The sequence below is a fragment of the Cnephaeus nilssonii genome (assembly GCF_951640355.1).
Source record: "Cnephaeus nilssonii genome assembly, chromosome: 7".
In the NCBI taxonomy this organism is placed as follows: Eukaryota; Metazoa; Chordata; class Mammalia; order Chiroptera; family Vespertilionidae; genus Cnephaeus; species Cnephaeus nilssonii.
This window is the reverse complement of record NC_137078.1, coordinates 33,585,869-33,603,142: the sequence shown is the minus strand read 5'-3', so window position 1 is coordinate 33,603,142 and position 17,274 is coordinate 33,585,869. Positions and strand designations below refer to the sequence as shown.

The window sequence follows — 17,274 nt, the reverse complement described above, 5'->3', positions numbered from 1 at the left end:
ATAAATGGACTCTATTTACTTACTCCTATCTTCCTTTGTCAGCAGTCCTTCAATTACTCCAGATTAATGTGCAAATTTTGTGAAATTAAATTGTAATACTTAAGATTATGTAATTTAATATATTCTGCTTCAGTTATAATTATTATTTATGCCAAGCCTTTCTGCCTGACATGGGAGAGCCAGGAAAGAGCACTAGTAAAGCAAACTGGATCGGAATACGAAGGCTTCTTGGTTAGATGTATAGTTTCCACTTGATACCAGCCCGTTCCTTTCTTGAGCTCCAGGTGCAATTTCAGCTGCCTACTAGACACGCTCATTTTAATATTCCATGGGCACCTTAAACTCAACTTGTTCAGAACTTATTTTATTAGTTTTTCACTCAAATTGTTCCACATCTTTTTTCTATCTTGGTTAATTTCAACAGAAGCCACCTCTAATCTTTGTTAAAATGAAGCAGGGAAGAAAGAAAGGAAAGAGGGAAGAAACAAAGAAACACAGGTGTCATTTCTCATCTCAGTAAAGCCATGAACCTCAAAGATTATCCTTAAATCAATTCACTCTTTCACTTATCTCTTCCAATGATGGCTAAGTTTTGTTGACATCTCCTTCGAACTGTCTCTGGAGTCTCTTCTCTTTGTTCAGGCTTTCATCATCATCCACCTGGACAATTGCAGTGGCCTCTTTATTTGTAGCTTTCCCCTCTTGAATTTAATTTTCACACCACTACAAGATATATTTCTAAAGGATGGATTCATTTTAAAGCCTCTGATGGTTCTTATAGTTCTACATGGGATCGTGGTTAAAAAGTAATCTCCAGAGTCAAACAAAATTGAATTAAAATATACACTTACTGTTGTGTGACTGGACAATTTGCTTATCTTCTCTTTACCTCAGTCATTCTGTAACTTAGGAATAATTTCTTCTACACAAGGTGTTGGGAAGACTAAAGAAAATAACATGTAAAATATTTTTCACACAGCTTAGAAGAGGGCAAACATTCAATGAATGTTATTGTGATGATGATGATGATGATGATGATGATGATGATGATGATGATGAAACTTCAAACCTCACCTCATGTTAGTGGATCCAAAGTATTTTGGCAGTCCAGAATAGCAACCCTTTCTTTGGGGAAACACTTTCCCTCCAACTTCAATTATGTGTTTCTTGTGTTGGCAATTAATAAAAGACTCCATTTCTTTGACTGCACAATTGAGCATTGATCACCTGAGGATAATTCCATTGATTTTTAGAGAGAGGGGAGAGAGGGGAGGGAAAAAAAGAGAGAGGGAGGTAGGGAGGGATGGAGGGAGAGAGGGATAGAGAGAGAGAAAGAGAAATATCAATGTGAGAGAGAAACATTGATCAGTTGTCTCCTGATCAAACCCACAACCTTTTGATGTACTGGATGACACTTCAACCAACCAAGCCACCCAGCCAGGGCACATTGATCCAATTTTTGTTGAACATAATATCTCCTCTTCTTGCCCAGGTGCTGCCCAGGGCCCAGAGATCAGCTGGGACCTGCCCTTCCATGCCAGACGCTTGCGCTTCGATTGCCGACCAGGCCTAGGGACCGCACCCAGGCATGAATTTCGTGTGCCAGGCCTCTAGTAGCTAATAATTGAGAGCTTGTAGGATTATAAATATATTTTATCACTGAAATATGTGACTTTTCAATGATAAAGTTTGAGAATTAGCTAATGTTTTTTTTAATCCTCACCCTGAGGATACATTCACTGATTTTATTTATTTTTTTATATTTTTTTATTGCTTTCAGAGAGGAAGGGAGATAAAGAGATAGAAACATCAATGATGAGAGAGAATCACTGATTGGCTGCCTCCTACATGCGCCCTACTGGAGGGGATCGAGCCTGCAACCTGGGTATATGTCCTTGGCCGGAATCAAACCTGGGACCCTTTAGTCCGCAGGTTGATGCTCTGTCTACTGAACCAAACCGGCTAGGGCACATTCACTGATTTTAGAGAGGAAGGGAGAGAGAGAAACATTGATCAGTTGCCTCCTATATGCACTGCTACTGAAGATCAAACCCAAAACCTAGGTATGCGCCCTGACCAGGAATCAAACCTTTTTGTACGGGACGACTCTCCAACCAACTGAGGCACCTGGCCAGGGTAAGAATTACCTAATGTTTTGAAAGTTCTGCTCAAATTTTCATAATTGTCATTTTTGCTTCTGATTATGGAAGAGAATTCAATGCTATTTCTGAGTTCTGTTATACATTAACATATCTAAATTATATTAGTCAGAGTAGACTAAAATATGCTGGGTGGCAGATAACTCCAAATTGCAGTGGCTTAACACATCAAAACTTATTTCTCCAATTGAATATCCACATGCAAAAAAGATGAATACCTCACAGTATACCCCAAACCCCACAATATACTCCAAAATGGATCATATACTTAAAGAGTTAAACCTATAAAAATTTTAGAAGAAAACGTAATAGACAATCTCTATGATCTTGAGTCAAGCCAAGAGTTCTTAGATATGAGATCAAAAGCATAGGGCATTGCACTAGCTGGTTTGGCTCAGTGGATAGAGTGTCAGCCCATAGACTGAAGGGTCCTGGGTTTGATTCCAGTCAAGGGCATGTCCTCGATTGCAGGCTTGGTCAGGGTGTGTGTGGGAGGCAACCAATACATGGGTCTCTCTCACATCGATGTTTCTCTCCGTCTCTCCCCCTCCCTTCCACTCTCTCTAAAAATAAGGAAAAGTATCCTCAGGTGAGGATTAACAACAAATTAAAAAACATTTTTTAAAGCATTATCGCATTAAAAAAATAAATTTAATTTCATCAAAATTTTTAAACTTTGTGCTTCAAAAGATACTATTAAGAAAATGAAAACATAAGCTATAGACTGGGAGAAAATATTTGCAAATCATGTATTTGATAAAGGACTTGTATTCAGGATATATAAAGAGCTCATAACTTGATAATATGACAAACAGCTCAGTTAAAAAATGGGTAAAAGATTTTAATATATGCTTTACCAAAGAAGATCTAAGAAGAGCTAATAAGCACATGAAAACATGCTTAACATCATTAGCCATTAGGGAAATATATATTGAAATCACAATGCAAAAACCATCTCCCTCCCATTAAAGTGAGTAAAATAAAAAATATAGACAATAACAAGTATGTATTGGTTAGGATGTGGAGGAATAAGAACACTTACACATTGCTTGAATTTTGGAAAAGTGTTCAGCAGTATCCTAAAAAGTTAATCATAAACTTACCATGCAATGAAGCAATTCCACTTCCAGGAATCTACCCAAGCAAAATAAAAACAAATATCTACACAAAGACTTGCACACAAATGTTCATAGCAGCATTATTTATAATAGCCCCACAATTGGGAACAATGCAAAAATGCATCAATTGGTGAACAGCTAAACAAAATATGGCACATTCATACAATAGAATACTATTCAGCAATATAAAGGAAAGAACCGACACACGGTGCAACATGGATGAACCGCAAAAACACTGTTTGGGTGAAAGAAGCCGGACCAAAAGATTATATATTATATGAGTCCATTTATATGGAATGGCCAGAAAACGCAAATCTATTGAAACAGCAGATTGCCTGGGGTTGGGAGTGGGAACAGGATGGACTAAAAAATGGGCATACTGACTTATTTTTGGGGTTGTGGAAATGTTCTAAAACTGGATTGTGGTGATGGCTGCACAACTCTAATCTCTGCTTATTGTCACTTAGGGGCTCAAAGTGACAGATGTTTTATATCAACACATGCTTCCATGGTCACCACAGCAGCGGGGAGGGGACTGTGCCTCTGCCTCTTCAAAATTTTCCTGGGAAGTGGTATCACTTACCCTCCCGTTTTATTGGTAAAAGCAAGTTACATGGCCTTGCCTAACTTCAAGGGTGCAAGGGAGTGCTATTTTACTACGCGTCGGGAAGACAGAACAAGCATAATTTCTGTGAACTCCAATGACTCGCACAGAGATAAATAATAAGAATAAAGGGCACACTTGACTGACTGGAGTGATTTTTCTTTGCACTTCTGAGAGACTTGACATTTGTTCTTTCTTCAAGTCCTAATCCTTTGCATGTTGCTTAGTTTAAAAAATGTATAAAACCACAGTAACAGGTATTCTTTGTATATTACTGTGACTCCCTTAGTGCCTTTGATCCCCTGAACACCTGGTTTCCTTAAATTAAATGATGGCACTGTTGCAGTCATATGTTTACACAGAAAAACAAGTTTTTTTAAAAAAAATAGGGATCAGTGACTTCTCTAATGTTTAAGGGATTAGACATTAGAATACTTTTGTGTGGCTAAAGAGGTCAAAATTATACCAGTAAATGGAAATTATAGGAAGGCAGATTGTACATCTATATAAGGGAGAATTTTCTAATGATTAAAAACCGCCTCTGAGGTACTGAACCACTGAAGATGTTGAAGTTGAGGCTTGATGACCACTTGGGAGAAACATGGAGAACTTCCACCAAATGTTCTCCCAAACTGATGTTCTCTCATTAGGCTTAGTTGCACAGCAAATATGCCTGTTTGTGTAACATCTTTATCTATTTTTGGACTGCACCTACTTTAAGTCAAAACTCTCGTCAACCAAAAGTGCGAAGGGCATTGAAGCCGAATTTATGAAAAATTGTTCTAACAGAATTCAGAGAAAGTGAAACCTGAAAAGCAGCAAATAGGCTGAGGCTCCTAGTGAGAAGACAGACTTAAAATCTAATTAGGACTATTAGTCAGGAGAAGCAAAAGAGTGGAAGGGTATGACTCAAATATGTTAAATATTTAATGGTGTCGATAAAATGTTTATTTGCTAAATCCTGAGATCAGAGGCTGAGGGAATCCCTTTTGAAATATGAGCAAAGTAAGTTCAGGCCACAAGAGGTGTTTTTGCAGAGAGAGAGAGAGAGAGAGAGAGAGAGAGAGAGAGAGAGAGAGAGAGAAAGCATGGTATTAATTATCCCTGTGATGTAATCTGAGACAAAAGCATAAATCAATGTACAAAATATTTTGACAAACTTATAAACAAAGGGACCACGCGTGGCTGCTAAGAGGAGCTGGGTTGTATCTAAGTCAGAGAGAGAGAGACCAGCGTGCACTTTGTCACTTGGGGCCCCGGTCCGCAGCAGTAAGTACACTGGCGGGTCTGCCCTGGTAGGAAAAAGTTTGCATTCCTAAAATACACCACTTTGCACGGGCTCATCCTCAGGTTTCATCACAATTAGGAACGATTGCAAGGCAGATAAACAGAAAAACCTTTCATCCTCAGTGGGAAAAAGTCCAAAAATCTTCTATCTAAGCAGCTCCCGATCAGAAGGAGTTTGGGGCTGGTCAACCACCGCCGAATCAATGTAATGGTGACATCCCGGGTCTCCCGCCGGCTGAAGGGAATTCCAGCAGCAGGCTTCAGGGTGAAGACGGAAGAAACGTCAAAGTTTCCTCCACGGAAAGGAAAGCGGCCCGGCCAGGTGCAGCGAACCAATGTCCCCATTTCTCCGGAGAAGAATGTGTATACGGGACACGACACTCTCCTCCCCCGGAGACGCCACAGGAGCAGCGCCGGCGGCCGGGAGCGCAGCGCTCACTATTGTGCTCACCCCGGCGGCGGAAGGACTCGGCCCGCCGCAACATTAAAGAGTCCTTCTTTGTTCGGCGTCGGTTAGGGACGCAGGGCGCGGTGTCCTTCCGCGCTCGCCGCGCAGTCCCCGCCTCCGCGCGGCCCCGCCGGGCTGCCATTCGGCCCCGGAGTCGCTCCGCGCTCCCAGAATGCACCGGCAGTCCGCGGGAAACCAAAATGGCGAAGGGCTGCAGCGGAGCGGGCTGTGTTTGAGGCCGGTGTGAGAACGCTCGCTCTCGCCCCCATCGCTCGTCCTCAGGACCTTGGTTTGTGCGTGTGCAGGTGCGGGGTGCCCGTTGGGGAGGGTGCCCAGCCCGTGCTCGGACTCGCAGGGGAAGCGCCCACGGGGACGTGATTGGTTGTTTTTTTCCTGTATGAAGCGGTTGGCACCACTGAAGTGACCGAATGAGGTGAGAGACCTTGGCCTGGGGAACCAGGCTCTTCCGGAGGAGACGGGTGGCGCGGGGCGGGGAGGCGGAGGGAGAGAAGAAAGGAAGCAAGTGTAAAAGGGAAAGATGGAGGACCGAGGTGGGGGTGGCGACTGCAGTCTGTGTATGTGGGTGCCTTGCATTCGTGTCTGGGAGGAAAAGAATGGATGGGAAGGAGTCGTCAATGGGGTGCTGGGGAACGCGGAGACTGTGGGAGGGAGCTGGGCCTGGGGGAAGTCGGGTGGAGGAGCCAGACGAGACGTTGAGACGGGGAAACAGTGTTTGGAGGGGCAGGAAGGAACCTGGGGGCAGCCGGCGGTTGGAGGGGCAGGAGGAACCCGGTGATGAAGGGGAGGGGACCTGCGGGGAGGAGTCGCTGGGAAACGGGGCCTGAGAGAGATGTGGGGTGCCAAGTGAAGAGGACGGGAGGGCGGTGGGGTGGTATGGGATGGGAGTAAGGGGGTACAATAGAAGGGCAGGATGGACACGGGGATAAGGGGAACACTAAGTGGAGCCGGGGAGCAAACCCTGAAGGCTTTAAAGGGAAGCCGTGCAAGTGTGAGACGGGGAAGAGGTCCCTTAGGCTTGGGGCGCACCAGCCATCTGAGACAGTTGTTCTGTTTAATTACATCTACCTCAGATGCCTGCTCGGGTGGATGTGGATTTGTATTACTGATTCATTTTTACAACTGAGGTCATTGTGGTTTGAGGGATTTTTGACTCATGTGCCAAGATTTCTTAACATATTTTGGTAGTGCCAGAGCTCTCAACTCTGTGTTTCACAGTCTGGCATCCTCGGTTGCTAGAATTTTTGTTTGGAAGCAACTAGAGGGAACAGATGGATTTATCGGGGTGATGGGACGAACAGTGAGGGTTCGTGAACAATGGGAAAAAGGATACGGAATGTTATTCTATTCTTCAAAGCATTTAACTTTAGTTCAAGGTAGAACCTATTTACTAATTTAGATGTGAAAAAACCTAGGTAGGTCTGTGTATAACGTAAGAAAGTCTGTGAGGTCAGTGCATAACTAGAAATATGTAAATAGTGCCTGATTTAATTTGTCTCCAGATGCTCCGGTAGTAGTAACTTTCTCCTTCAGATTGATTCCATGTGACCCTGCTGTGTACCTAGCCTACAGGCTGGTTTCAATTTCCATGTTTTCATTCTCTCTCTAGAATTCCTTTTTTTGCAGTGGATTACAAAGACAGTGAATTTAAAAGTATTTAATGTGGCCAAAACAAATACTTAAATCCTTAAGTGACCTTTTTAAAGGTTTGGAATGCTTTAATTGGAGCCATTTTGACTTAAAGTTTTAGGTACTCAGTAGTTTTGGCAAGGAAAGAGTTGATTTTAAATTTCTTAACATAGAGCATCCTATTGTTGATATTTAGAATGTTATTCACACTGCAAGCATTTGCAGTGATAGCTTGAGAGGGGATACAAGGCAAACTTTTTTGTTGTTTTTAGGTTCCTTAATTTTAAAAAAAATGTATAATTCACATTTTCAATGTGTTCACCTTCAGTTTCTTTTAAGGTACTAAAAATATTCTAAAATATTTGAATTTAGAGTGCACCTGTTTCCTGATATTGCGTATCATGTTAATGGGCATTAACGGAAATCTATACCTATTAGGATGAAAGCACACACAATTTTAGAACTAGAAGTGCAGAAATGAACTTTTTTTTCTGATGAAATAAAATATATTTAATACTCCTTTTAAGTGTGCCTGTTGCCTCAGAGCTCAGTTTGGAAAGGGATTTTATTCTGTATATTTGCTATGGGTGTTTTGATGTCATGGTTTATAAATATACCTTTTTATTAGATCCTTGACTGAAAGGATAATTTATTCAATTTATATTTCATCATAATCTTTACATGTGACTTTAGGAAACTGGCAGTATAGTGATAATCCATTTTAACGTATGGGAAATTTGCCTCTGAGGCGTTGCCATTGCCATCTGTAGCTTGGTGGTTCTGAAAGTAAAATTTGCTGTTTGAGTTAGTCTAAACTTCCACAAATGCTATTCCTTGTTTGATATTTTTATGCTTTGTTTCTACTGTTTTCTAGGATTTATTTATTGATACAGTTTAACAACCCCAAATTGGAATGTGGAAGTTTCCCTGTGGGTGTTTTTATGTATTAGGAGTACTCTACAATAGAACTTTCTGCACTGAATGATCTTTATTTGCTCTACCTATTATGGTTGCCAATAGCCACTGTGGATGTTGAACACTAGAAACTGAATTTATAATTTAGTTTAATTAATTATTAGGTGAGGCTGAGAACTTAATTTATTTGTTTACTTATTTATTTATTTTAATCCTCATCTAAGGTCATGGTTAGAGAGAAGAAAAGAGAGAGACAGACAGACAGAGAGATATCAATGTGAGAGAGAAACATCTATTGGTTGCCTTCGGTACATGCCCTGACCAGGGATTGAACCCTCAACCTAGGCATGTGCCCCAACTGGGAATCAAACCTGCAACCCTTTGGAGCACAGGACAGCACTCCAACCAACTGAGCCACTCGGCCAGGGCTGAGAACCGAATTTATAATTTAATTAAAACTAAAATTTGAGTCCGACCAGTGTGGCTCAGTGGTTGAGTGTCGACCAATGAACCAGGAGGCCACAGTTCGATTCCCAGTCAGGGCACATGCTCGGTTTGTGGGCTCAATCTCCAGGAGGGGGTGTGCAGGAGACAGTCGATCAATGACTCTCATCATTGATGCTTCTCTCTCTCTCCCTCTCTGAAAATCATTAAAAATATATTTAAAAACAAAACTAAAATGGACAGCACAATATTAAGAGTTATTGCACCCATTGATTAGGAATTTGCACATCCATTAACCATGGAAACCATCTTTTAACTAAGGAGGTTGAAATTCTCTTTGTACATTTTTAAGATAAAGTCTTTTTCATTTTTGCCACACATCATATCTTCTGTCATATATCTGTTTTCATAAAACATTACAAAAGAATAATGAAGATAGCAACTTCTCTGGTCTTTTCAAGAGATCTAAGATTCTGTTTCTTTTGTTGAAAAACAGCAAAAATGGATGTTAGGAAAGTTTATATTTAAAAATTTTACTTTGTTATTTTGACACATAAATTAACAACTTTTTGAAAATTTCAAACATATACAAAGAAAACGCAAATAGTATAATGACCTTTTTTGTGCCCAGGCTTATTTCATCAATACCTCTACTCATTCCTCCATTTTACTCCATGTTTTCTGTTTTAAAGTTTTTCTAAGGTAAAATTTACACATATTGAAATGCACAAATCTTTTTTTAAAACATATTTTGATTTCAGAGAGGAAGGAAGAGGGAAAGAGAGATAGAAACATCGATGAGAGAGAATCATTGATTGGCTGCCTCCTGCACACACCCCCACTGGGGATCGAGCCCACAACCTGGGTAAGTTCTCTGACTAAAATCGAACCTGGAATCGAACTGTGACCTCCTGGTTCATATGTCCACGCTCAACCACTGAGCCATGCCAGTCAGGCGAAATGCACAAATCCTAACTGTACACTTTTATCTTTACTCTTTATTTTGATCTTACAAATCCTTGTGTCGAGGGCCTAACTGTACACTTTTAAAATAATAGCTTTAGTTAGATATATTAGCACATACCATGTTTATATGTACACTAGAGGTCTAGTGCACGGATTCGTGCACCAGTGGGGTCCCTCAGCCTGGCCTGTGCCCTCTTGCAATCCGGGGCCCCTCGGGGGATGTCAGGCTGCTGGTTCCAGCCTGATCCCCGCAGGCTGCTGGTAGGGCTTCCATGAAGGCGAGAGAGGCTCATGCTGTTGCAGCGGTACTCACCAGCCATGAGCCTGGCTTCTGGCACCCAACAATCAGCTGAACAGCGGCACTCCCGCTGTGGGAGCACACTGACCACCAGGGGGCAGCTCCTGCATTGAGCGTCTGTCCCCTGGTGGTCAGTGTGCGTCATAATTACCGGCCAGTCATCTGGTTGCTTAGGCTTTTATATATATAGATAATTCATATGTATATAACATTTTTAGCTACAATTGAGTGAAATTTTTTTAATGTATTCACAGAGTTGTGCAACCATCACCATTATGTAACTTCAGAATATTTTCATTACCCTAAAATTAAAATCTGTATCTACAATCAGTCATTCTTTATTTGCCCCTTCCCCAATACTTATGGCAACCACTAATCTATTTTCTGTGTAATAAATTATTTTCTGTGTTTATATTTTGCCTATTCTGAACATTTCATATAAGTGGGATAATATAATTTTTGGCCTTTTGTGACTGGCTTTTTTCACTTAGCATAGTGTTTTAAGGTACATCCATGTTGTAGCATGTGTTTATACTTAATTCCTGTTTATGACCGAAATATATTTCATACTGCATTTTGTTTATTCATTAGTTGATTGCCATTTGGTTTGTTTTTACTTTTTGGCTATAATAAATAATGCTATGAACATTTGTGTACAGGGTTTGTGTGAACATGTGTTTCCATTTCTCTTGGGTACATTTCTAAGTGGAATAGCTGGGTCAGATAATACTTCTGTGTTTAACATTTTGAGGAATTGCCAAACAGTTGAGAGAGGGAGAGAGGGGAACATCGATGTGAGAGACACACACATAGATTGGCCTGTACCCAGCTGGTCCAGGGGAATGAACTGACAATCCAGATATGTGCCATTGACCGGAATTGAACCTGAGACGCTCTAACCATAGTATGCCAGACAGGGCTTTTCAATTTTTTAATAAAGAACTTTAAATTTTATTTTTCAATTACAGTTTACATTTAATATTATTTTGTATTAGTTTCAGGTGTACAGCATAGTGGTTAGAGAGTCATATACTTTACAAGGTGTTCCCCCTGATATTTCCAGTACCCACTTGGCCCCATACATAGTTATTGTAATATTATTGACCTAAGCTGAACTTTACTTCCCTGTGACTCCTTTGTAACTACCTGTTTGTACCTAATCCCTTTACCTCTTTCACCCAGTCCCCCAAGTCCCTTTCCCTCTGGCAACCACCAGTCTGTTCTTGTGTCTGAGTCTTTCAGTTTTGTTTGTTCATTTATTTTGTTCTTTAGATTCCACATGCAAGTCGGATAATACAGTATTTGTATTATCTGTATTTGTATTACCTTCTCTGACTGACTTATTTCACTTAGCATAATACCCTCTAGGTTCATTCACACTGTCACAAATGGTGATTTCGTTCTTTTTTTATGGCCGAATAACATTCTGTTGTATGTATGTATCACAGATTTTTTATCCACTCATCTGTTGATGGACACTTGGGTTGCTTCCCAAGTATCCCGACTTTGAACAACTGGTGGTTGACATTTAGAGAAGCTGAGAACTCAAGAAGAGGAGCAGGTTTGGAATGGAAGATTATGAGCTCACTTTTGGACCTGAGGAATTTGAGTTGGTTGTGGAAAATCCAAACTGAGATGTTCAGTAATAATTAGATATAAAGGGAAGACATTTGTGAAGCTATAAATTTAGAAGCTAATAGCTGATAGATGCAATAGAAACTATAGAGTGAATAGATTCATACACTGAGAGTATGTGGAGTGAGAAAAGGTTTGAGCATAATCCTTGTAGAATAGAAAATTTTCAAGGACAGGCAGAAAAAGCACTACCAAAGATACTGAGAAGTAATCAGAGAGCTAGAAGGAAAACCAGAAGGGTGTGTCCTAATGGAAGCCAATGGAAGAATGTTGAGAGGAAGGAGTGATCAGCCACTACAATGCTGCTGAGAGTTCAGGTCAGACTGAAGTTCATTGTATTTAGCAGTAAGGAAGTCATTTGTGACCTGCTGAGAGCAGTTTTAAACTTATGAGTTCTTATTAAAACACTAGAGGCCCTTTGCACAAAATTTGTGCTCTTGGGCGGAGGGGAGGGTCCCCCCAGCCAGGCCTGTGCCCTCTCGCAGTCCAGGAGCCCTTGGGGGATATCTGAATGACGGCTTAGGACCGCTCCCTGCGAGAAGTGGGCCTAAGCCAGCAGTTGGACATCCTTAGTGCTGCTGTGGAGGTGGGAGAGACTCCCACCACCACCGCTGCACTTGCCAGCTGTGAGCCCAGCTTCTGGCTGAGCGGTCCTCCCCCTGTGGGAGCACACTGACCACCAGGGGGCAGCTCCTGCGTTGAGTGTCTGCCCCCTGGTGGTCAGTACACGTCATAGTGACCAGTCATTTGCCATTCGGTCGATTTGCATATTAGCCTTTTATTATATAGGACTAGAGGCCCGACGCACGGAATTCATGCAAGAGTAGACCTTCATTCCCTTGGCTGCCAGCAATGGCTTCCCTCTGGCACTTGGGACCCGGGCTTCCCTCACAGCCCCGGCTTTGTTTGGAAGGTCATCCGAAAGACAGCTGGTCTAATTAGCATATTACACTTTTATTATTATAGATAACTATGAACTATATAGAGGAAAGACTAATAATAGACATGATTTTCATACTTGACAAATATTTTAGTAGTTTCAATCACATTTATTTAAAATTGGTGATTAATAAAGTAGTTCTAAAGGAACTTTGTAGTGTGGGAACCTTGTGGACTACTAGATGTTTTATAAAATTGCATTTAGGTGTTGTGAGATAGAGAATTCTCCTTTCAGGGACATGTTTAAGCAGAGGCTAGATGAGCATCTTATTTAGGGACTAGTGACCCGGTACACGAAATTCGTGCACATTAAAAGGGGATTAATTAGAGGAAATAATTTAATATTGCTATTTGCCCTTTCTCAATAATAGAAGTAGCAAGAGATGAAAGAAAATTAGTAAAATGTATATGAAAACCTTCCTCCTGTCAGAGTCTGGGGCTTACCACAGGACCCAGAGTCAAGTCCCCGCCCACCCACGTACACCTCAAAATCGCGTGAGACCCAGTTCGGCCGGCCCCCCCCCCCCCCCCCATTGGGCTAGATCCAGACCTGACCAGTCCCACCCTTGTCAAGTCCTGCTGGGAAGGGGGCATAGCCTCAGGTCCCCTGGCCCAGCACCAGGATGGGGGGTGTGGCCTGAGGTCTCCCAACCCAGACCGGGGCGGGAGGGGTGCCTTGAGGTCCTCCGTCATGCCCCGCCAGGTCGGGGGCATGGCCTGAGATCCCCTGTCAAGCCCTGCTGGGTGGGGGGCATGGCCTGAGGTTCCCCGTCAAGCCCCGCCAGGCGGGGGGGTGCAGCCTCAGGTCCCTCGGCCCAGCACCGGGAGGGGGGCGCAGCCTCAGGTCCCCCGTCAAGCCCCGCTGGGCGGGGGCGCGGCCTGATTCCCCAGACTCAGCACTAGGGGTGCACCTTGAGGTCCCTCGTCAAGCCCCGCTGGGTGGGGGACATGGCTTGAGGTCCCCTGTCAAGCCCAGCCAGGCAGGGGGGCGCAGCCTCAGGTCCCCTGGCCCGGTGCTGGGGTGGGGGGTGCGACCTGAGGTCCCCTGTCAAGCCCCACCGGGCGGGGGTGCAGTCTGAGGTCCCCTGTCAAGCCCCACCTGGTGGGGGGCATGGCCTGAGGTCCCCTGGCCTGGCACTGGGGTGGAGGAAGCAGCCTGAGGTCCCCTAGCCCAGCACCAGGACGGGAAGTGCACCTTGAGGTCCCTCGTCAAGCCCTGCCGGGTGGGGGGCATGGCCTCAGGTCCCCTGGCCTGGCACTGGGGCGGGGGGTGTGGCCTGAGGTCCCCCCGCCTGACGCCCTGGGGGTACAGTCTGAGGTCCCCTGTCAAGCCCTGCCGGGTGGGGGGCGCAACTTGAGGTCCCCTGTCAAGCCCCATGGGGGTGGGGGAGGACTTAGCCTCAGGTCCCTGCTGATTGCTGGTTGTGCAGCTATCTTTGTGACAGAGTGATGGTCAGTTAGCATATTCCCTCTTTATTAGATGGGATATTATAAGAAGCCATTTTCCCACATTAGCTAGAAAGTAAGTGACCTTCCAGGTACTTTCTAAAACTAAAATAAGATTTAGGTTATAATGAAAACAATGGGCACTTTTTCCATTAGGTTAATGATGAGAATTGTCAAGGGGATAGAATCTTCCCAAAGTCGTTTCTCCTGAGTGTCCTTTTTTCCATTTTTCTCTAGATTTCAGTTCTTTTCCATTTTTGACAGTTGTTTAAATCCACCACTTAGATTTTTCTTTCCCTAAAACAGGCTGAAGATATATGTTGTCATCTCAGTGTTATTGATGTTCATTAGAGAGGAATAAATAAAAGTGGTTATTTGCAAAGATCTAAGAAATTAAGAACATTTTTATAGTATTTCTAGTGCAGTGGTTTGTAAACTTTTTGGTTTCAGGACCAGATTACACTCTTAATTATTGACTACCACAAGAAGTTTTATGTGGGTTATCTCTATCAATATTTACTATATTAGGAATTAAAATAGAAACTTAAAATAGAAAAAGTACATATGTGTATATACCATAAGTCTTCAGAGCGAAATCATCACATGTTTAGCCTCAATATGCCATTCTACACTTTTGGGAGAATGAGAGTGAAAAAGGTAAATAATGTCTTAGTATTATTTTGAAACTAGCTATGACCTTGTAGGTCTCTAGGAACCATACCTCAAGACTTGCTAATCTAGTCCACTGTTTCTTTGGGGAGTTATGGTTATTTCATGCATTGCAGCATAGTTAAAATTCCTGGCTTCTTTTTAAGCAATTTTGGGGGGGGGACGTGGGGGGTTTCTTCATAGAACAAATTTGAGACTCTCAGACATAAACTGCTTCTACTTGCTCTCTTCAAGTATACCAATTTAAGTATTAATGCACCCTTCCTCACATCAGAAGAAATGTACTTTCTCTGATTCAAGGCTAGTCTTTCCCTTATATTTAAGAATCTATTTCTTTGACTTGTATTTTCAGTTACCTTTTGATACTTTCCTTTCATATTAGAAATATGGTCAAGACTTTTCCTAGTTACAAACACAGCAAAAGCCATTTATTTATCTTACCTTATATCATCTAGATGTATGTAGACGAGCTCCTTGAAAAAAGTTTCAACTCCTTCAGCTCCCATTTAAAGCATTATTAATACAAACATTTTTCTATTCATACAATCATAGAAAATTTAAATGAAAAAACTTCATATCACCTAGACAACATGGATGGGCTTTGAGGACATTATGATTAAGAGAAATAAGTCAGACAAAGAAAGACATATACTGTATGATTTTACTTTCATGTAGAATCAAAAACAACAACCAAGAAAAACCTGAGCTCAGTCGCAGAAAATAGATTGGTGATTGCCAGAGTAGGGGGAGTGGTGACAGTGCTGACAAAATGGTTAAAGGGGGTCAAAAAGTACAAATTTCAGTTATAAAATAGTCATGTAGATGTAATGTATAGCATGGTGACTATCCTATTAATAAAAGCCTGTGTGGTCGTGACACCCTCACGCAATAACAAGCAATCACCAGGAGGCTGCGTGCACAGCAGGTGCACATGAGTGGGCAGGGCTGTGTGCGTGGGTGGGCGGGGGCTTGACACTGGCTTGCGCGGTGAGGCCGGGGGTTCCTTGGCTCCGGCCTACCTCTTTGGGGCAATCCATCAAGGAGCCCCGGATGGGTGGGCGGGGCCTACCTCTTTGGGGCGATCGATCGCAGGGCTCCTGCACTGTGAGAGGGCACAGGCCAGGCTGGGAGACATCCCCCCCTCCAGTGCACGAATTTTGTGCACCGGACCTCTAATAGTTTATAATGCTGTTTTACATAGTTAAAAGTTGCTAAGAGTAAATCTTAAAAGTTCTCATCACAAGAAATAAATTTGTAGCTGGTGATAGAGGTTAGCAAGACTTATTAGTCCTGGCTTGTGTTGCTAAGTGGTTAGATTGTTGGCCCATGCTCAGAAGGGTCAAGGGTTAGATTCCCAGTCAAGGGCATATACCTGGGTTGCAGGCTCCATCATACCCTGATTAGGGCTTGTGCAGGATGCAACCAATTGATGTGCCTCTACATTGACCTTTCTCTTTCCCTCCCTCCCTCCCCTCCCTCCCACTCTTAATATCCTTGGACTTATTATGCTGATGTTTATGTAATACTAGAGGCCCGGTGCACGAAATTCGTGCACGGGTGCGGTCCCTAGGCCTGGCCAGTGATCGAAGCATGAACTTCTGGTGTGGAAGGGCAGGTCCCAGCTGACCCCTGGGCCCCTGGGCCCCTGCACTCACCCCTCCACCTGAGTCACAGCGCCCAATCCCCATGTGGAGATGTGATGTGCACCCCTGGCCCGTGGCGTTCGGCTCCTGCTTGATTCCTGTGTCTGTCTCTTTCAGAAGGAAAGATAAAATAATCCTGTTGAAATGTGCTAGGACCAAGCATCCCTTATTTTGTGATTTATTAGAATGTAAACATAGAGCAGAGTTAAACACTGGTTTATAGGATAAATGCTCTTATTTTCCTTCAAGTAAGGTACTGATTATATTGTACACTTCTATGTATCTATATACTTACTAGAGGCCTGGTGCACAAAATTCGTGCACTGGCGGGGAGGTCCCTCAGCTCGCCTGCATCCTCTCGCAGTCTGGGATGGGGAGCGGGCCTAAGCCAGCAGTCGGACATCCCTGTTGCAGTCCAGGACCCCTTGCTACTCACCTGTTCGCTACTTCTTACCGCTTGACTCGCTGTTCCTTCCTTAGTGCTACTGTGGAGGTGGGAGAGGCTCCTGCCACCACCACTGCACTAACCAGCCGTGAGCCTGGCTTCTGGCTGATTGGCGCTCCCTCTGTGGGAGCACACTGACCACCGTGGGGCAACTCCTGCATTGAGCATCTGCCTCCCGGTGGTCAGTGTGCATCATAGCAACCAGTTGTTCTGCCATTTGGTCGATTTGCATATTAGCCTTTTATTATATAGGATACAATTATAGACTCATTATGTAGTACCCCTGAAGCTAATGTAATGTTATATGTCATTTACAGTTCAATTAAAATATATTAAATAGCAAAATAAATAAAAAGATGCTATAGAAATCTATTTTTGGAAATCTAGATATGGAAAGATGTTTCTAATATGTTTTTAAAATTAAAAATAAGGCATGTTAAAGAGCAGTATGCAAAGTTGACATTTTTATAAATGAAAATATACACATGGATCAAAAATTTTTTTTCTCCTCTGAAATATATCTGTGTTGAGAGCTTTTTTTGTTTGTTATTAATCATCACCTGAGGATATTTTTTTCTATCAGTTTTAGAGAGAGTGGGAGGGAAGGAGAA

The 17,274-nt window shown here is 42.8% G+C and overlaps 1 protein-coding gene across 4 annotated transcripts in view; it reads left to right on the top strand.

Annotated features, from left to right (window-relative positions):
• Positions 1 to 5,789: 5,789 nt before the first annotated feature.
• Positions 5,790 to 17,274, top strand: part of MTF2 (metal response element binding transcription factor 2) — a 78,846-nt gene continuing 67,361 nt past the window's right edge. For all 4 annotated transcript variants that reach the window (XM_079777357.1, XM_079777358.1, XM_079777356.1 and 1 more), the window contains exon 1: positions 5,790 to 6,049. Coding sequence is in view for 2 of the 4 variants with exons in the window: in XM_079777356.1 (XP_079633482.1) it covers positions 6,045 to 6,049 (5 nt within the window). In the remaining 2 variants the exon portion in view is untranslated. The remainder of the gene's footprint in view (positions 6,050 to 17,274) is intronic.